The sequence below is a fragment of the Lonchura striata genome, chromosome 4 (assembly GCF_046129695.1).
Source record: "Lonchura striata isolate bLonStr1 chromosome 4, bLonStr1.mat, whole genome shotgun sequence".
In the NCBI taxonomy this organism is placed as follows: domain Eukaryota; kingdom Metazoa; phylum Chordata; class Aves; order Passeriformes; family Estrildidae; genus Lonchura; species Lonchura striata.
This window is the reverse complement of record NC_134606.1, coordinates 1,244,993-1,265,471: the sequence shown is the minus strand read 5'-3', so window position 1 is coordinate 1,265,471 and position 20,479 is coordinate 1,244,993. Positions and strand designations below refer to the sequence as shown.

Genomic DNA, 20,479 nt, shown 5'->3' with positions numbered 1-20,479 from the left:
TGGGGCATTTTTCATCATCCCAATCAATGCCACTGTGGGGTCTCCCCAATTCCCACTAATTTTTCCAGAATTGGATGAAAATGTTTTTTTTCCTGCTGGTGTCCCACATCCTGCACGGAGCACAGACAGGTTACGGAACAGGGATTGGGAATGTCCAGCACTCAGAGAGCAGGACATGGAATTTCCAGGCTCTACACCAAATTTTGGGGAATTTTTCAGACTATAAACCCCTCCAATCCAAATCAACGCCACTTTGGGCTCTCCCCAGTTCCCACTAATTTTTCTGGAATTGGGTGAAAATGTTGTTTTTCCCGCTGGTGTCCTGCATCCCGAACAGAGCACAGACAGGTTATGGAACAGGGATTGGGAATGTCCAGCGCTCAGAGAGCAGGACATGGAATTTCCAGGCTTTACACCAAGGTTTTTGGTTTTTTTTTTATTTTCATGCGTTTTTGCTTTAAACCCCTTTAATCCAAATCAATGCCACTTTGGGATCTCTCCCTAATTCCCAAATGCAGGAAATTCTAAATCCTCCCTCTTCCAAACAGGGAATTTTCCATCGCCATGTCACCTCCTGGGGCGGTGATGGAATTTGAGGAAGGAAATTTGAAAATCAGCACGGAATTCACAGAATTAAGGCTTTTTACTTCAAACTTGCACGCACGAGATGCAGCTTTAGGGGAGGCTGGGAAGGTCTGGAGCTGTGAATTTAAATTTTATAAAATATTCCAGGGAATCGCAGAATGTTTGGGTTGGAAGGGACCTTAAATCCCATCCATTTCCAACCCCCTGCCCTGGGCAGGGGCACCGTCCACGATCCCATTTTTTAACCGATGAATAAAAAAATATAAATTATATAAATGTATATAATTTATATTAAATGTAACACGGAATAATTGCCATTCCAGGAAGGAATCCAGCTGTTTGGAAGGAGCACGGCGTCTCCAGGAGGTCTCCATAAATCCAGAGCCCAGCAGAGCAGGAGGTGGGATGGGGGCAAAGCTGGGGGGGGTTATGCACTCCTGCATTCCCAAATCCATATTTTGGGGGGGAACAGGGCTTGGGACACTTCCCAGGGGTGCTGGGAAGGGAAGAAGATTCCCACCAGGATCAACCTTCCAGCAGCTCCTGAAGGCACAACCTCCCAAAATCCAACCAGCCGAGGCTCGGCTCTTCCAAATTATCCCGATTTGTAAAAGATTTCCTGGGTAAATCAGACCTGGCAGAGGCTGAGGGCTTTGGATGCATCCCATAATCCCAGTTTTTGGCTGAGGGGACCTAAAGGAAGCGTTGAAGTGACAAGGACATGGTGCTGATGATCCGTGGGAAGCTGGCACTGGATCATCCCGAGGGTCTGGAATCAGCCGAGCACAACCCCAACCTCTCCAAACATCCAAAGTTTTCCAGGCTTCCGCTTCCTAGAAAGAGCCACAGGGAATCTGAAATGCTCCCAAAAAATACCAGGCTTGGAACTGGAATCCAGGATAACAACTTTATCCAAAGGGGAATTTACTGGGGTTAGCAGGGATGGAGCTGCTCTCCCAACAGGAGCAGGAGAGCTTGGAGCACTTCCAGTCATCAAAAAATCGGGATTTGTTTGTTTTTTGCTATTTTTCAGCTGGAGCAGGTTGGCAGCTGCTCCTCCAGGAGAACCAGGGAGCGATTGTGCCAGCGGGAAGCAGAGTTTGGAGCCGCCCAGGTCCTGCTATAGTGGATTTGGGGATAATTATCCTCCCCTGCAGCTCCAAACAGCTCCAGGAGGTCTCCAACCCTTCCCCAGGAAGGCTGGGAGCTCTCCCGGGTTCCAGAGGGACTCAGAGGTGCTGGAAGTTGATCTGTACCTTTGGAAAGCTCTTCCCAGCCCTTCCACACCCTGGGAATTTGGAGCTTTTCATCCCGGCACCTCTGGGGCCATCCCCCACCCCATGGGAGCTGCTCAGGTCCATGGAATGTTTTGGAAGCAGCGCACATTCCGTGCAAGAAAACCTTGGGGTGCGTTGGGATGATTGGGAAGGAGCTGGATGGATAAACCTCCGGATCCGGAGGGAAAGGGATTGAAAAGCTGGAGCCCTGATCCCACGACAAACCCACACAAGTGGATCTGGAAAAGTCTGGGAGCTGCTGGAATTTCCAGACACCATGGGAAATGTGCAAGCACTGAGACATTAAGTATTATTAATTAATCAAACTGCCTATAGGACAGAAAATCCCGCAGGATTCAGGTTAGGCTGTGTAGATCCACAGTTTTTTTCCCTGAGCAGAGCTTTGGAATAACTGGGAGCGCTATTACAAAACCCAGAGAAGTGGATGTGGAAAAGTCTGGGAACATCTGGGAGCTGCTGGGATCTCCAGACACCACGTGAAGATGCAAACACTGAGACATAAAATATTATTAATTAATCAAGCTGCCTACAGGACAGAAAATCCTGCAGGATTCAGGCTGGCCTGTGCAGATCCATGTTTTTTTTTTCCCTGAGAAGAATTTTGGGATAACTGGGAGCATCCACAACAAACCCACAAAGGTGGATGTGGAAAAGTCTGGGAACATCTGGGAGCTGCTGGGATCTCCAGACACCACGTGAAGATGCAAGCACTGAGACATTAACTATTATTAATTAATTAATTTCCCTACAGGACACAGAATCCTGCAGGATTCGGGATGGGCTGTGCAGATCCACAGATTTTTTCCTGAGCAGAGCTTTGGGATAACTGGGAGCATCCACAACAAACCCACAGAGGTGGATGTGGTGAAATCTGGGAGCTGCTGGGATCTCCAGACACCACGTGAAGATGCAAGCAGCGAGACATTAACTATTATTATTAATTAATTTCCCTACAGGACATAGAATCCTGCAGGATTCAGGCTGGCCTGTGCAGATCCACAGATTTTTTCCTGAGCAGAGCTTTGGGATAACTGGGAGCACCACTAACAAAACCCACAGATTTGGAGAAGTCTGGGAGCTGCTGGGATCTCCAGGCACCACGTGAAGATGCAAGCACTGAGACATTAACTATTATTAATTAATTAATTTCCCTACAGGACACAGAATCCTGCAGGATTCAGGCTGGCCTGTGCAGATCCACAGATTTTTTCCTGAGCAGAGCTTTGGGATAACTGGGAGCACCACTAACAAAACCCACAGATTTGGAGAAGTCTGGGAGCTGCTGGGATCTCCAGGCACCACGTGAAGATGCAAGCACTGAGACATTAACTATTATTAATTAATTAATTTCCCTACAGGACACAGAATCCTGCAGGATTCGGGATGGACTGTGCAGATCCACAGATTTTTTCCTGAGCAGAGCTTTGGGATAACTGGGAGCATCCACAACAAACCCACAGAGGTGGATGTGGTGAAATCTGGGAGCTGCTGGGATCTCCAGACACCACGTGAAGATGCAAGCAGCGAGACATTAACTATTATTAATTAATCGAGCTGCCTGCAGGACAGCAGATCCCGCAGGATTCGGGATGGGCTGTGCAGCCCCCCTGCTCCATTTCTGGGAGCAGAGCCTCGGGATAACCGCGGGTTTGGATGCCGGGCCCAGGATGAGGAGTGAAAGGAAGGGAAAGGCGAGCTGGGCGCTGTCCCCAGCCCTGTCAACAAACACCACCTCGGAGAGAGCCGAGCTTTGTCTCAATTAATCCGGGAGGGGCAGAAAGCAGCGGGGTAAAAGCTCCTCTTTTAGCTCTAATTAGTGCATTTGGGAGGATCGGGTTGCGCAGGGCCCCGCTCCAGAGGCACTTTGCGTTTCCAGCGTTTCGGGCTCCATTGAGAGCGGACAATCGGGCCCGGCCGGGCGAGGGTGAAAGCCGGAGCGAGCGCACACTTACACCCGGGACATCCCGGGACAGACGCTCCGCGGTGGGAAGGGACACAGCTAACCAGGAGAACAGCTGACAGCCCGGCCGGCCCCGCTCAGAATTCCCCGCGGAATTCCCGGCGGGATGGGAGGCAGTGCCCGGAGCGTCCGGAGAGCTCGTGGGGGATGGACAGGGACCCTCAGAGGGGATCCCTGGCACTGGCCAAGGCCAGGATGGACACTGGGGCTTGGGGCAGCCTGGGACAGTGGGACGTGTCCCTGCCCATGGATGGGATGGGAATGCGATGATCCTTAAGGTTCGTTCCAACCCAACCCATTCCAGGATTCTGGAGCTCCTCTGCTCTGGGAGAGCTGGGAATGTTCCCCTGGAGAAGGGAAAATTCCAGGGAATGCTCAGAGTGCCCAAAGGGGCTCCAGGAGAGCTGGAGAGGGACTGGGGACAAGGGACAGAGGGACAGGAGCCAGGGAATGGCTCCCACTGGGAAAGGGAAGCTTGGGCTGGGATCTTGGCAAGGAATTCCTGGCTGGGAGGGTGGGGAGGGGCTGGGCTGGAATTCCCAGATTTGCTGGGGCTGCCCCTGGATCCCTGGCAGTGCCCAAGCCCAGGTTGGACACTGGGATTGGATCCACCTGGGATAGTGGGAGGTGTCCCTGCTCATGGATGGGGTGGGAATGGGATCATCTTTCAGGCTCCTTCCAACTCAAACCATTCCATGATTCCATGACTTTATGGAGTGAGCCAGGCTGGGGGTTGGAGCTGCTCTCCTGCTGTCCCACCACCTTCCCAGCCTCTGCCATGATCTCAATTCCCCGGCTCTTCCAGGAGCTGCATGGCCGAGCTCCCAGATTTTGGGCGTCCCTTTATTTCAGCATTTTACCATCAGCTCTGAGTAAACCTCTCTCATCTCAGACACTGGGTCGTGGATTTGCCGTGTAACACGGAATTATTCCGGCTGGAAGAGCCCTCCGAGGTCACCAAATCCACCCATCCCCTGGCATTTCCACCCCACGGCCCCGGATCACCCAGAGATAACTCAGCCCATCAAACAGCAGCGTAAAAACAACGCCACGAGGTGTGCGAGTCCTTTTAAACCCAGCTTTGTGCCCGTGTCCCTCCCTGGTGCCCTCGGGGTGTCCCGAGGTGCCGGGATATCCGTTCTTCTCCGCTGGTGGACAGCAGCTGGGCCACGATGACACAGAGGGAACCCCGAAGTTCACAAACACCCCAAGGCCACTCACAGAATCAGAGATTCAGGAAAAATTTGGGTTGGAAGGGACCTTTGAAGCCCATCCAGTGCCACCGCTGTCCCAGGATGCTCCAAGACCCGTCCAACCCGGCCTTGGACACTTCCAGGGATGCAGCTTGGTTTGGATTAACCACTGAATCAGAGCGTGGGGAGCAGTTTGAGGAGATCTGGGGTCTCTCCTTCTCCTCGAGGAGGGGGTGATGAGTTTAGGGTTGGGGCCACACTTCCAGAAGAACATCCAAGGCGCCCGGATCCCTGGAAGTGTCCAAGACCAGGCTGGACAGGGCTTGGAGCAGCCTGGGATAGTGGGAGGCGTTGTGCCCACGGATCTGGATGGGCTTTAAGGCCCTTTTCCCACCCAAACCATTCCATGATTCCACGAGGATCCCCTCTCCTGCCCGCTCCTCCACACAGGACCCAGCAGCGCGGCGCCCGTGCCGGGAGCCGCTCGGAAAACGCCAAATTCCCACTTTTTGGCTCGTTCTCTGGAAAACGGCCTGGGAGGTCTGCCGGGAGCGGGAGCAGGGTGGATCCTTCCCAAGCCAGCTTGGAGCTGGACCAGCGGAGATCATCTGGGAGACCCACCACGGGCAGGGGTGACAGGAAAAGCAAATCCCGCTTTTCCTGCGGGAAAATCCCGCGGCGTTCCCGCAGAACGGGCTCAGCCCCCCGGGAGCCACCCCGGAGCCCCGGGAGCCGTTCCCGGCTCCGCTCCAGGATTCGGGATGGAGCCGTGCGGAGCATGGGAAGCGTGGCCCTCAAAGGATGGATCGAAGGTTCTCCAGAGGCTCCTCCGGCCCCACGGGATCGGGATTCGGGATCTCCGGGATCCCCGTGGGAGAAATGAGAACAGGAGTGAATGGGAATAGAGGGAGATGGAAATAAAAACGTGGGGATGTGTAGAAGTAGAAAGAAATGGAGATAAAAATATAGAAATAAATAGAAATATGGAAATATAGAAATATGGAAATATTGAAGTATGAAAATATGGAAATATAGCTAAAAATACAGAAACAGAAATAAATAGGAAATAAAATATAGAAATAGAAATAAAATACAGAAATAGAAATAAAAACAGAAATAGAACTATAGAAATAAAAAAATCTAGAAATCTAGAAATCTAGAAATCTAGAAATATATAAATATATAAATAAATATATATAAATACAGAATTATAGAAATGTAGAAATATAGAAATACAGAAATGTAGAAATAAAAATACAGAAATAGAAATAAAACCAGAAATAAATAGAACTATAGAAACAAATAGAAATAGAAATATAGAAATGTAGAAATATAGAAATACAGAAATGTTGAAATAAAAATATAGAAATAGAAATAAATATAGAAATAAAAATACAGAAATAGAAATACATAGAGAAGTAAATAGAAATAGAGATACCAAAATATAAACATATAAATACAATTCAAAATACAGAAATAGAAATGAAAATGGAAATGTAGAAACAAAAAGAAATAGAAGTACAGAAATACAGAAACAGAATGGGATAAACCAGAATATTCTCAGGTGGAGGGGAAGCTGCAGCAACGTGGTCCAACTGCCCAACCACTTCATGACCAAAAGCTGTTCATGGCATTGCCCAAACGCCTCCCAAACACTAAAAAATTCGGGATAGCCACTCCTGCCTGCAGCCCAGCACATTTTAAGGGATTTTGGAGCCGGAGGTTCACCTTTACAGCGAAATTTTCCGGTGGGACAAGGAAAACCGCTTAAGAGCCAATAAAAGAAAGACCCGCAGCCAAGCCGCTGGATTTGGGTAACGCGGGAATGGGGTCAGCGGGATGAGATGGGATTTTTCCATCTGAGCTCCCTCTGTCCACCCAGAGCCGAGATCTTTGCTCCCAGGGGTGGAAAATGCTGCTAGAGCACGAGGAGGGTGGGAATTCCCTCGGGATTTGGGGGCACACTCACTTTTCCAGCAGGATGAGGGCTGTGGTGGGGTTCACGCGAAGGTATTTGCACGTGGGCTGCCCGTAGTCGGCCAAATACGTCGACCAATCCCATTGGATGAACAGATCCAGGAGCTGGAAAGGATAAAACAAACGGGGTTTGAAAAAGCTGGAAAAGGGAGCGGGTTTTTCCCTGGAAGCTGGCAGAGGTCCTGGGCAGGTGGAGTTATCCGTAAAAAAATGAGCGCAGGCTTTATTAATTTGTTTAGTATTATTCTGTTAACGTTTCATCATTCGCTTGGTTGTACTTCGTTATTAATTTAGGAATAATTAACATTGATTAATGCAGGGCTGTATTAGTTTAGCCATTGAGCATTCCTGCTCTGTGAACCCTGATTTTGGGGATTCGAGGGGGATTTGAGGTCTGAGGCACCTCGAGGACGTGGGTGACAAACAACCCCAGTTCCCTGATGCTCTCAGCTATGGCAGGAGGAAACTTTTGGGGTCAAAGTCACCACAAACTTGTTCCAGCATCATTCCAACCGTTCCCCACGGATTTCTCATCACCCTGGGTCCATCCCAACGCCCTCCAAGGGCTCTGGAAGTGTCTCCAATGCCCTGAGGAGCTCGGGGGGTTATTCCGGGTGAGTGCAGCTCCCGGAGCTGGGAGTCCCAGGTGCTTTCCAGACGTTGGTGAGAGAAACCACCAGGCCTTGGCAGCAGGGGAAGGAAAAGGGATTAACTCGGCCATCCGTGACCGCCAAAATTCCCACCTGCAGCCCTTCGTGTCCACAAACTACCCCGCTCCTCCCAGCCAGGTGAGGCACGGGCAAACAACAGCCCAGGTCGCCCCAATGTCCTCTTCCCACACCGTTCCCATCCTTGTTTTCCTTAAAAACCAGGAGCTGCCGTGCCCTCCTCACATGAGGATCTCCTCACCTCAGAGGGGATTTGGCCTCTCCACCCACCCACGAGGGCACGGGTTCGCTGTGTATCGCAGAATTATTCCGGTTGGAAGAGCCCTCCAAGGTCACCAAATCCAATCATCCCCCAGCATTTCCACACCCATCCCTGACCCACGGGCCAGGGATGTTCTCTAAATGCCCAAGTTCCCTAAATGCCCTCTTCCCACACCGTTCCCATCCTTATTTTCCTTAAATAACCAGGAGCTGCCGTGCCCTCCTCACATGTGGATGTTCTCCTCTCAGTGAGGACTTGGCTCCTCCACCCACCCACGAGGACACAGTCCCAGTTCCCTAAATGGCCCCTTCCCACACCATTCCCATCCTTGTTTTCCTTAAAAACCAGGAGCTGCCACGCCCTCCTCACATGACGATCTCCTCCATCAACGATGACTTGGCTTCTCCAGCCACTCATGAAGGCACAGTCCAATGGCCTCTTCCCACACCATTCCCATCCTTGTTTTCCTTAAAAACCAGGAGCTGCCGTGCCCTCCCCACATGTGGATCTCGATGAGGACTTGTTTTCTTCACCCGCCCACGCCGGCACGGCCCAGCATTCCCGGGATTTCACCTTCACCTCTGCCCCATCCCCAGCAGGTTAATTAAGAGCTCCTGCCGTTCCCCCCTGCCAGAGATCCCGTCTTGGAGCGCCGCTGTGACCGCTCTATTTGGGGACGGGCTGCCAAGCGCGTGGACGTCTTCATCGCCCGCTCGGCGCGTCCCGGTGCCCACCGCCGGAGCCGGGACAGGCCGGGCCCGTCCGCGGCCAAGCGGGGCCCATAGAGGCCTCATTGTCCCCGCGTCTCCATGGTTTTCCTGGAGGCCCCGGCGCTGTTTAACAACGCGTCCTGCCCCGCCAAGAAGGGGATTTAGCTCCTCCGAGACCTCCAGATACAAAACAAAAATGTGCAACAAGATTCTTTTTGACTATGTAGGTCAGGGCAAGGAAAACAAGCTGTCGGGAACAATCCCCCGGGCTGGCGGGGGGGATGGATTAGCCGGGACCTAAGAGGGCTTTTCCAGCCCGGGTCCCGCTTGGCTTTGTCCGGCGGGGCCTTTGTGTTGAGCTACAAACCCAAGCTGAACATCACTGGCGGGAGGTTTTGTTTTTTTTCTCCAAGGGGGCACCTTGGAGAGAGACAACCTTAAATATGATTTCACAGGCGCTTTTCAGGCCGAGCGCCGGGGCCGAAACGCTTCCGCGGGGCTTGGCGGCTGCTGGGAGGAGTCGCATGGATGTAGAGGCTCAAAGGGAACCCCACAAGGCACCAAAGACCTCTTGCTGGTGGCCCCCGGGAGGCTGAACGTGCCTCGGGCAAATCCCGAACAAAGCCCGAACACTCTCGCCACGGAGCCAGGTAGCTGTTGGTGGGGAGGGGGAAAAAAGAGCCAGGAGGAAAGGGATGAAGGGAAAATAGAAATAAAAAAGTGAGGATTAGGAAGGGGGTTTGAAGAAGATGGAATTAAAAAACTGGGAGTTGTCCTGGAACAGGCTTGGGAGCAGTGCAGGAGCTCAAAGGGACATGGAGCTGCTCCAGGGCTGGACCCCTCTGCTCTGGAGCCAGGCTGGGAGAGCTGGGAATGTTCCCCTGGAGAAGGGAAAATTCCAGGGAATGCTCAGAGTGCCTAGAGGGGCTCCAGGAGAGCTGGAGAGGGACTGGGGACAAGGAACAGAGGGACAGGAGCCAGGGAATGGCTCCCACTGCCAGAGAAACTCCAGTGACCCCAAACCATTGACAGCAGCTCCACACGAGCCCAGGTGTGCCCGGGTGGCCAAGCAGGCCAAGGGCACCTGGGCTGTGCCAGGTCTGGGGTGGAGCAGGGCCAGGGCAGTGCCCTTGTCCCCAGGGCTGGGGCAGATCCGGAGAGCCCCGAGGGGCTGGAGCCCGGCCAGGGCAGGGAACGGAGCTGGGAAAGGAATGGAGAGTTCCCGAGGAGCTGTGAAGGGAATGGAGAGTTCCTGAGGAGCTGGGAAGGGAATGGAGAGTTCCTGAGGGAGCTGGGAAGGGGCTGGAGAGTTCCTGGGGGAGCTGGGAAGGGAATGGAGAGTTCCTGATGAGCTGGGAAGGGGCTGGAGAGTTCCTGAGGAGCTGGGATGGGAATGGAGAGTTCCTGAGGAGCTGGGAAGGGAATGGAGAGTTCCTGAGGGAGCTGGGAAGGGAATGGAGAGTTCCTGAGGGAGCTGGGAAGGGAATGGAGAGTTCCTGAGGAGCTGGGAAGGGAATGGAGAGTTCCTGAGGAGCTGGGAAGGGAATGGAGAGTTCCTGAGGAGCTGAGGGGGCTCAGCCTGGAGCAAAGGAGGCTCAGGGGGACCTTGTGGCTCTGCACAGCTCCTGCCAGGAGGGGACAGCCGGGGGGATTTGGGATCTGTTCCCAGGAACAGGGACGGGAGGAGAGGGAATGGCCTCAGGGGAGCCCCAGGGTGGATATTGGGAATATTCCTCATGGGATGGGCTGTCCAACGTGATGGAGTCCCTGTCCCTGGAAGGATTTGAAGGATCCACTTGGGGACAGGGGTCAGCAGTGGCCTTGGCAGTGCTGAAGAAAAGCTGGACTCCATCTCTGAGCGCTTTTCCAACCTTATTGATTCCGCGACTCCCAGCGCTCCCACCTCAGCCTGGACCTTCCCGGAGCTCTCGCAGAGCCAGACCACCCCCAGGTGGCTCCCGACAGTGACGGATGGGCTGTGTGTTTTCCAACTCCTTGCCCACATCCATCTTTTTGGCTCGGCAGCTCCGCGGACGGTCGGGGCCAGCACCTTTGGCCCCGGCTGCCGGCGCTCCCGGCCCGGCTGCGGGTCGCGCTCCGGAGGAGAGAGGTCCTGCAGGAGGAAGCCTCCAGACGATTTATCTGTCACATAAATGTGGTTTTATTGGTTTTACTGCTTCAACTTTTCACCTCTGCTGCTAAATCTGAACGGGCCGGGGGGAAAGGAAGAAAAGGGAAGAGGAAAAAAGAGCCGGCGGCGCGGGGCTGCCGCGGGTCTGCCAGGGGAGTTTCCAAATCAAATATGCAAATGCCATTAATTCTTTAAACTGGAGTCTCCCTTTCAAGGCCATAAATCAAACTCGACAGCGCATCCACTGGGAGGCTGGGGGGGGAAGGAAAAGAGAGGAGCCGAAGGGGAAAAAAGAGGAGGGAAAAATTAAGAGGAGCTTTCACCAGGGTGATGCGGGAGTGGGATAAGATCAGGAAGCTGCAGATGTGCTCGGGGCTGGGGATCTGCAGCTTCCCAGGGTTCCAGGAACACCTTGAGGAGGAGCAGGGAGCAGTGCAGGTACAGCTTCATAAAAATGGAGAAGTGGAGGATGGTTCGAAAAAAATGCCAGAGAAAATGTATTAAAAAGTACTAAAATTGGTTTTATGCACACACAGGAGCTTGTATCCAAACTGAAGTGCAGAATTCAAGAGAAGGAAAGGCTGGAATGAAAGAATTAAACTGGGAGCCAGCTCCCAGCCCTGTCCCAGGTTCCCCTAGGAAGAACTTTCCCCCCATTTCATGGAATCATCACGGAATCATTTAAACTGGAAAAGACCTTTCACATCATCAAATCCAACCACCAGTTCTACCTCAAAACCACTTCCTTTTCACCCCCCTTGCAACGTCACCACCTCAGACTCTTCAAAAACCTCCTTTTTTATCCAGGCAGACAGATTTTTATGCCCCTCACCTCAAGCAGAGGGCGAGGGTGGCTGGAAGGTCCCTGCAGGAGGAGACCAGGCCGTGGCTGGGCTCCGCATCCCCCTCCAGATGGGAAGGAGAGCAGGGACAGTTTGTTCTGTCTGATGACAGCGTGGAATCTGGATGGAATCCTCCCGGCCAAGCCAGGAGCGCAGGAATGTGAATCCAAACTGACTCCAAACACGGTTTGCGAGCCCTGCCAGAGCTCCTGGAACCAGATCTAAGCCACCACCGGCGTTCGCACGCTCGCAGCCGTGTCACTCTCATGGAATCATGGAATGGTTTGGGTGGGAAGGGACCTCAAAGCCCACCCAGATCCAACCCCATGGGCACCTCCCACCATCCCAGGTGGCTCCAAGCCCCAGTGGCCAGCCTGACCTTGGACACTCCCAGGGATGGGCCCCTGACTGCCCCATCTGGCCCAGCATCCCCCAACAGGGAATTGCACCAAAAGCTCCTGACCTGCAGGAAATTCCCATGGAAATGCGCCAGTTTTCCCAGGAAAAGGGGCAGGATCTGATTGCATAAGAGACATCCCCTCATCGTGGTTTTCCAGTCCTTTAGGGGTGGCTACCCGGAGGAGGAAGATGTCTCTTCACGAGGAACCCCATGGAGAAGATGAGGAGCAAAGGCTCCAAGGTGACACACAAAAAGTTTGACCTCCACACAAGAAAAAATTCCTTGGAGTGAGACCCACCTTCCACTGGACAAGTTTCCCTGGATGTGGTGGAGACGCCACTGCTGGAGGTTTTTGGGATGCACAGGACAGGGCTCCTTCCATCCATTCCTTCCCCACACCAGGCTGGACCAGAGGAGCCCTCAAGGTCCCTCCTAACCAGGCTGGTTGTGTGATTCCATCCCAGAAAAAACCTTCCCTCTGGCCCACCACCAGATTTCCTCCCAGGGACAAGGCGGAGCACCAAGACGGATTTGGTGGGATCGGATGGATTTGGATTCCACCATGATGGATTGGAGAGGACTTTCCTCTGGCAGCACCATTCCCAGCAGATAAAATGGCGCCAGGGTTGATGGGAAACATTCCACGAAGAACTAAACCTTTCCTTCAAAAAAAGCCTGAATTGGGGAATTCAGTCCCTGTTTCTGCAAGCACACTCAGCTGGGTCGAGGTGGGGCAAAGTCTTCCTTGTGGTGGGATTCTGGGGACACTCAGATCCTCACGGGAGTGACAGCGATGCCACGTGGTCATGGCCAAGACTTTGTGCTGAGTTTTATGTCTCCAGGGCATGGAAAAGCATGAATTGAGTCAGGTTTGGTGTTTTCCCAGCTGGAAGCAGCATTCCTGCCCTGAACCCTGCTGAGGGCCACATCCATGAGCTGGGTCACAGCCCCGAGTGCCCACTCTGGTTTTCCATGGAAGAAGGGGGAAATATTTTCAGATCCAAGGTGAAAACAACTCTCAAAAGCTCCATTATCCCTCCTTATCCTCACAACTGCTGTCTGATGTTCCTCTTCCCAGGGTTTTTTTGGACCTGGAATGAACAACCTTTGACCCAACACCGTCCACAAACCAGCTTTGGTTCGTAAGAGATCACACCCTGAACTTCTAAACCTCGGGAGAAATTTCCTTTAAAAAGCTCCTTTCCCTGACTGAACACCACAGCTCCTCAGGAGAGGGGACAGCGAGAGGCCGCACTTGGGTCCCACCTGGAGGACGGGACAAAGTGCTCCCATGGGATCAAAAACCCGTGGTGACACCCAGTCCTGCTGGGGACTTCCATGAAAAACACAAAACTACGGAAAACCAGTGGCAATTCCCAGGTTGTCCACATCCATAACCCATCCCACTGCTGGTGGAGCAGCCCCTTTCCACCATCCAGCAGGGAATTGTCACGGATTACACAAATCCCGAGGAGCTTCCAGCAGCAGCAGCCACAGTCCAAGCACAGTCCAAATAATTTATTTTGGGGAGGTTTCAATAACGCCTCGTGGGAAAGGAATACTGAAAGAGAAAGAAATATTCCAACCCCTGGGAAGACGTGGGGTTTGGACAATAGCGTTCCCAAAAAGAAAAGGCGCCGGGAATTGGAACATGATGTTTGTTGTTGAATTTGCGAAAGGCACGGAGGGGGAAATCGTGACCTAAGTGAAAACAGGAGCGGATTTGTCACTGGTTTCACTGGCAAGGAGGATTTGCTCTGGGAATTGGGTGTCCTGGGGGTGAGGGGTTGGAAAGCACTCACAGGGAATTGGTGATGGACGAGGAAAAGGATCAACACACGGAGCAAAGGGAAGGAAAATCTTAATTTAGGTGCTCCCCTAATTACCTGGATTTCTGGGAATTAATACAGATCCAAGAGTCCTGCTTGGACCTCTCTGTGAGACACAACCACCCCAAGTGACTGCTCCACATCTCCTGGGATGTCCCATCCATGGATGTCCTCCTGGAGAGAGGAGAACCAATTCCAAGCTCCTCACCTCACATTTAACTGGGTTGATCTTGCCAGTTAAAAGCAGCAATTTAATTTTTTTTTTTCTCTTTCTATTTGAAAAAGTTGAACAGTTCCTGGAAAAAAAACCCAAAAAACCAAAACAACAAAACAGGAGAGGAATCTGGGAGGATTTATGGCAGCCAGGACAGTTTGTAACCGAGAGAGGTTTGAGACCTACAAAACTCAAATCTGTCCAGCCTGGATTATTTTCAGCTTCACATTATTGCCTGTTTATAGGTTCTTGTATTCCTGATAGCCCAGATTTCCAGGGAAAGGGCTCCACAAGGCTTTTTTTGCACAGAAAGATCTCCTGGTTTTCCAGCTGCGAACGTTCATCATTTATTAGGAGGAAAACCTCTGGCTTTCCACCTCTGGCTTTCCACCTGCTTTGCAGCCACGCTGGAATTACACGCGGTTGACTTTTCTCCTCTTCCCGAAGGAATTTCTTCCAAGGGTCTCGTTACAAACCTAGCAGGATTTTACCTCAGAAAACTTGTGTTTCTGAGCCCCAAGAGTGGCTGAGGGAGCTGGGAAAGGGGCTCAGCTTGGAGAAAAGAGGGATCAGGGGGACCTTGTGACAACTCCCCGCCAGGAGGGGATAGCCAGGGTGGGGATTTGGGATCTTATCCCAGGGAACAGGGACAGGAGGAGACGGAACGGCCTCAAGTTGTGGCAGGTTGGATATTGGGAAGATTCCTGGAAAGGGCTGTCCTGGATCAGCACCACGTGTGACAAGGGGTGACAGCCCTGGAAAGTCCCCCCAAGCTGTGCTCAAGGCCTGGCTTTAGTCACCCACTGGATCCTTGCCCGCAGGGAAAGCTCTGCTAAATTCTAGGGAAATCCCAAGTTTCCCTCACCCACGGCACAGCCCTTGGAAGATAAAAACACACCAGGCCTGAAAATTATTTGGTGCAAAACCCCTGGGATTTCAACGTTTCAGGATGGAGTCGTTCCCAGCGACAGCAGCCGGACTGGGGAATTTTATCAACGGCCACGGGAGCAAAGGCAAGCGGAACTGCTGGATTTAGTATCCAATTTGCACTCCTAAAAACAATCCTTTGGGCTCATCCCGTTCTCCAGGCAGGTTCAGGAGTTTGCAGGGAAGGCTGGGCCCGGAGCCGGGTGGATTCCCACCCTCCGGACCCTCACACACGGGGACAATACTGGGCGGGAGCCAGGAGGAATGAAAGAGCCTCGGAAGAGCGTTCCGCAGGGAATTCCACTATTGAATAACGCTTGGCTTTTCCATTGAAGCGTCACAAAGGGGGATTCATTCCCCAGGAAAAGATGGCTCCTGTGGCAGCATCCCCCAGATCGGGTTCTGGTGGAGCTGCACCCAGCAAGGACGGGGCCGGATAAACCCTCCGGGATCAGCATCCGACACTGCAGCGGAGAAAATCGGGATGTGATGCTTGGAAAGCGCTCAGGGTGCCAATCGTATTGATACAACATTAATGCTCTTTATCTTCTAATTATTTTATCCCAAATTAATGTAATTATTTCTGATTTATCCCGTGCTTTTTCTTTGGGAGGGCTAGCATCTTGCCCACTCTCATGGGCATGAGTACTTCAGCGCTATGTTCCTCCTGATTTTAGGATTAGAAATTAGCATCATGTGCCAACACTTTTTATAAAGGGAAAGGAATACACTGTAATTTATGTGCATGTTTTCTTTGGAAGACACATTTGGAATACCCTGAAAAAATCTCTGCAAGTGTGAGATAGATATATATCTATACAGAACTATATATATATATACACTGGTGTATGTACACACATGTGTAAATACTCCTTAGAGGCTGCTTTGAAGGTGTTTTGGGGAGGAGAAGGTGGATTTTGGGAAAGCTCCGTGCTCAGGTATCCCATTAATACAGAATTCCCTTTCCACTGCTGCCTTCCAGGTGTTCACGGCCTTCTGGCTTTCCCTGCCTGACCCACACATGCAAATCAGTGGCTCCAAAGAAAACATTAGGGAATAACGTGGAAAATTCCAGTATTTCAGCAGCAGAGGATCCTTTAGTCAGGGAAAAGTGACCATGAGCAGAAAAAAAGCACAAAACCCCTAAAAACAGGAAAGGGGGTTGAGAGGGGAGAAATCGGGAGTTGTCCAAATAAACCTAGAGGAAACACCTCCAGCATTGTACAGCTGGTAAAAAATCATCCCAAAAAAGGGGAAAAAAATCACTCTAACGCCACTTTTCCAGGAAGGAGCATTCCCAACTGATGGACGGAGCAGCTCTGGGGTTGGGAGGGGTCAGTGCTGCCCACCAGGGCAGCTGCAGGGAGCAGGTGACACCGAGCCACGTTTTGGGACAGACAGAGCCCAGCAAGTGCCACCAGCTCCGGGCTGGGACACCCAGACCCCACCAGCAGCCGGGAGCAGGGATGGGGAGCAGCAAATCCCGAGGATTCCTCCTTTCCCTGGTGTCAACACCCCGTGGGATTTGTGCTGTTTGAACCAAACCTTCCCGACGTCCCCAAAAACCACCGGCATCACCTCCCCGAGCCCCACGGGGCCAAGCACTCCACGCTTCCCTTTCCTGCTGCCGCTCGGCTGATGCCAAATCCTCGGAGGAACTGCAGCTTTTTCTTGTGTTGACATGTTAAAAAAGGGGCTAAAAAAAAAAAAAAAAGGAAAAAAATAGAAAAAAAAAAAAAAAGAAAAGGAGGTGACCTCTTGCTCACCCCGGGCAGGCTGTGAGGAGCCGCCGCTGCCTTCACCTCCGGCTGAACTTCCAGATTATCTCAGCCAAGATTCACCTTGCACTGAACTTGTACCCAGAGCACGGCACAGTCACGGAGCCCTGATTAAACATTGCAGCGCCACGGGGCCATAAATTTATACATTTAATGAGGATTAGCAGCGCTTCCTCCCGCCCTCCTCGGGCTGGGGACCGGTGGAAGCGCTCCCCAGCGCGGGTTGGACACGGAAAAGCTGGGAATGAGCAGGAGATGGAGCAGCTCCTGTGCTGTTCCCTGTGTATGGAGAACATGGCAAATCCAGCGGGACCAACCATGGGATGACCCTTGGAGGGCCTGCACCGCTTCCCACCCAAAAAACCCCAGGAAAAAGCAGGAATGCTGTGGGACACGGCGCTCCAGGAGCCCGTGGGTCCCTTCGCCCAGAAGGAAACCATCCGCAGGCCGTGGCCTCCTAAACTCTGGCTGCCCTCTTCCCACCGAGCGCCGCATCCCAGCGCCGTCCTCCCGTCTCTATTCCAGGACGGACGCGTGACGGGAGGCAGCGGCGGCTGCCTCCTCCTTCTCCTCCTCCTCCTCCTCCTCCTTCTCCTCCTTCTCCTCCTGCTGCTGCTCCTGTCCCAGCTGCCACGGAGGGAACAGGAGATCTCCACGCTCGGCGACGCCGGCCGGGGTCACTCGGCCGCGCCAGGGGAGAACGTCTGGGCGGCGAAATGGATCCGCTCAAGTTCAAGTGCTTGGAATGCCTCCCTCTTTTTTTTTTCATTCCCCCCCTCTCTCTTCTTATTTTTTTTTTTTTTTCGAAGAAACGAAGCTAATACATCCCTGCTTTTCCTGATAACTTCCTCCTTTCCCTCGGAGGTTTTGTTTAGCAGATCCATTGTTCTCGGCCAGCCTTGCCCTGGGGTCCAATTTGAGAGCGTTCTCATTTTTCCCCCCTATGTAACCGATGCTTATTTCTTTAAGCTCCACTGTAAACACAAAGCACACGGCAGAGCCCTGGCCCGGCTTTGCAGGAGGCAGCCTCAGCCCTGGAACTGCTCTTCCGTGGGGTTTTTTATTGGAAACAAAAGGATTGGGTCTCCTCGCTCCAAGGAGTCAAACACCTGCGGGATGCGGGGACCCGCGGGTGGTCCGGCGGCTCCGTGACCCTTTTCTGCTTCCAGAAATGCGGCTTTGCTAATTAAAGACTTCTTGATTGTTCGTTAGGGGCAGGGGTTGAGGCAGCAGGACCCCTTGGAGGTGGCCTGAAGGTCCTTGGGGTGCTCAGGGTGAAGGAGGAGCCACCAGAGCATCCCCTGGGACGAGTGGCACAGGGGGGCAAATATAAACTGAAACTGAAAAGAAATCCTTGGAAGAGGTGAGAGGATCTTGGATGGTCCCAGAGACACGCTGGGAGATGGGGATTTGGGAAGGGTGGGTGACGAGGCCACCACTGACCCCTGTCCCCAAGAGTCACATCCACAGGGCTTGGAAATCCCCTCAGGGATGGGAACTCCAAACCTCCCTCGGCACTGCCACGGCCTGAGCACCCTTTCCATGTAGGAATGTCCCCAGTGTCCACCCCGAGGCTCCCTGAGGCCGTTCCCTCTCCTCCTGTCCCTGTTCCTGGGAGCAGATCCCAAATCCCCCCGGCTGTCCCCTCCTGGCAGGAGCTGTGCAGAGCCACAAGGTCCCCCTGAGCCTCCTTTGCTCCAGGCTGAGCCCCCTCAGCTCCTCAGGAACTCTCCATTCCCTTCCCAGCTCCTCAGGAACTCTCCATTCCCTTCCCAGCTCCCTCAGGAACTCTCCATTCCCTTCCCAGCTCCTCAGGAACTCTCCATTCCCTTCCAGCTCCCTCAGGAACTCTCCAGCCCCTTCCCAGCTCCTCAGGAACTCTCCAGCCCCTTCCCAGCTCCTCAGGAACTCTCCATTCCCTTCCCAGCTCCTCAGGAACTCTCCATTCCCTTCCCAGCTCCTCGGGAACTCTCCAGCCCCTTCCCAGCTCCTCAGGAACTCTCCATTCCCTTCCCAGCTCCTCAGGAACTCTCCAGCCCCTTCCCAGCTCCCTCAGGAACTCTCCATTCCCTTCCAGCTCCCTCAGGAACTCTCCATTCCCTTCCCAGCTCCTCAGGAACTCTCCATTCCCTTCCCAGCTCCCTCAGGAACTCTCCAGCCCTTTCCCAGCTCCCTCAGGAACTCTCCATTCCCTTCCCAGCTCCCTCAGGAACTCTCCAGCCCCTTCCCAGCTCCCTCAGGAACTCTCCAGCCCCTTCCCAGCTCCCTCAGGAACTCTCCATTCCCTTCCCAGCTCCTCAGGAACTCTCCATTCCCTTCCGAGCTCCTGGAAAAGGTTTCCCAAGGTGGAACTGTCCCAGGCCAGGTTTGGAGCCCGCTGGGATGGGGAAGGTGAGGAATGGGGTGGAACCAGGTTCTTTAAGGTCCTTGGCCACCCAACCCATTCCATGTTCTGTGGTAAAATAGGAGGATTTAACATTCCAACTCACTCCAAGCCTGCCTGGGAGCATGGCCAGCCTCTTTCCCCCCTCCACAAACCTCCTGTGGAGAAAGCCCTGAGTTTGTCTGAACCTGTTCCCTTTTTGGTGGATCCAAACCATCTCAGGGATTTGGAATTTGCAGGGAACAAAAGCGTGGAGCCAGAAAATCCAGCGGAGAACGTGCCACGCTTTTGGCAACCTGGAAAAACTCCTGGATGACCCAAATCTGGCTCCTAATTAATTCCAAGCCCCGGATCCTGTAGGACACACATTCCTGGGATTAAAATGATGCTGAGCAGGAGCTGAGGCAGGATTTGATCCCGTGGCTGCATCCGCCAGACGGCCCCGGGCACGGGGAGCCGCGGCAGGATTTATGGATATTTGTTGGAGATAAAAGCAACCCAAGAACCTCTGGGAAACAAAAGCCAAGGCTTTTTCCTCGGAGTGTCACAGTAACCCCTGGACGGCCCCGTGCTCATTGCACAGCCCTGGAAAGGTACAAACTAAGGGAACTTTGGGTGCCAAGAGCTGGAGCAGCCGGGAGAGGCGGCAGAATTCCCTGCACGGCCACTTCCAGGGCAGAAATCCCTGGAAAAGACGGTTTGGGATGTGCACCAGGAGCTGTCACCCCATTCCAAAGCGATTCCCAGGGGGGAAAAGGAGAGCAGAGTGCTGGGATTGGGGGATTGGACAGCAGGGCAAAACAAAAAGTCCCTTTTGGGGTTAAAAATGGGCTTAAAGGGTTTTAATGGGGCTGGAAAGGGAGGGTTTGGGGTTGCTAAAAAATGGGATTGGATCCCAGAATTGCTGTCCTGGTTATGGAGAGGTTCCACAGGTGTTCCCTAAATCTGATGCTCCTCCCGCCCCAAAGATCAGCAGCTTCCCCAAGGAAGGTGTTTTCCAGAATTTTGGGGAATTTGTAATGGGAGAAAACTGCTCTGGGGAGGTTGGAGTAAATGTGGAATGGGGGAAAAGGGAGAAAAATGAAAGTAAAGGGAATGGGGGAAAAGATAGGAAAACAGAAAGTAAAAAGAAAGAAGTGAAAAGAAAGAAAAAGTAAAAAGAAAGAAGGGAAAAGAAAGAAAGGAGAAAGAAGAGAAAAGAAACAAAAAGAAAGATAAAAGGTAGAAGAAAAGTTAGAAGGAAAAGGAAGAAGGAAAAAAAAGAAAGACAAACAAAAATGAAAAAGTAAAAAAGCAAAACAAAGGAAGAAAGCAACAAGAAA

At 52.6% G+C, this 20,479-nt stretch overlaps 1 protein-coding gene across 1 annotated transcript in view; it reads right to left on the bottom strand.

The window, feature by feature from the left end:
- The window catches only part of EXOC6B (exocyst complex component 6B), a 318,901-nt gene that overhangs the window by 6,088 nt on the left and 292,334 nt on the right, over positions 1-20,479 (bottom strand). The window contains exon 24 of the mRNA XM_077782659.1: positions 7,006-7,118. Within this exon, the coding sequence (XP_077638785.1) occupies positions 7,006-7,118 (113 nt within the window). The remainder of the gene's footprint in view (positions 1-7,005; positions 7,119-20,479) is intronic.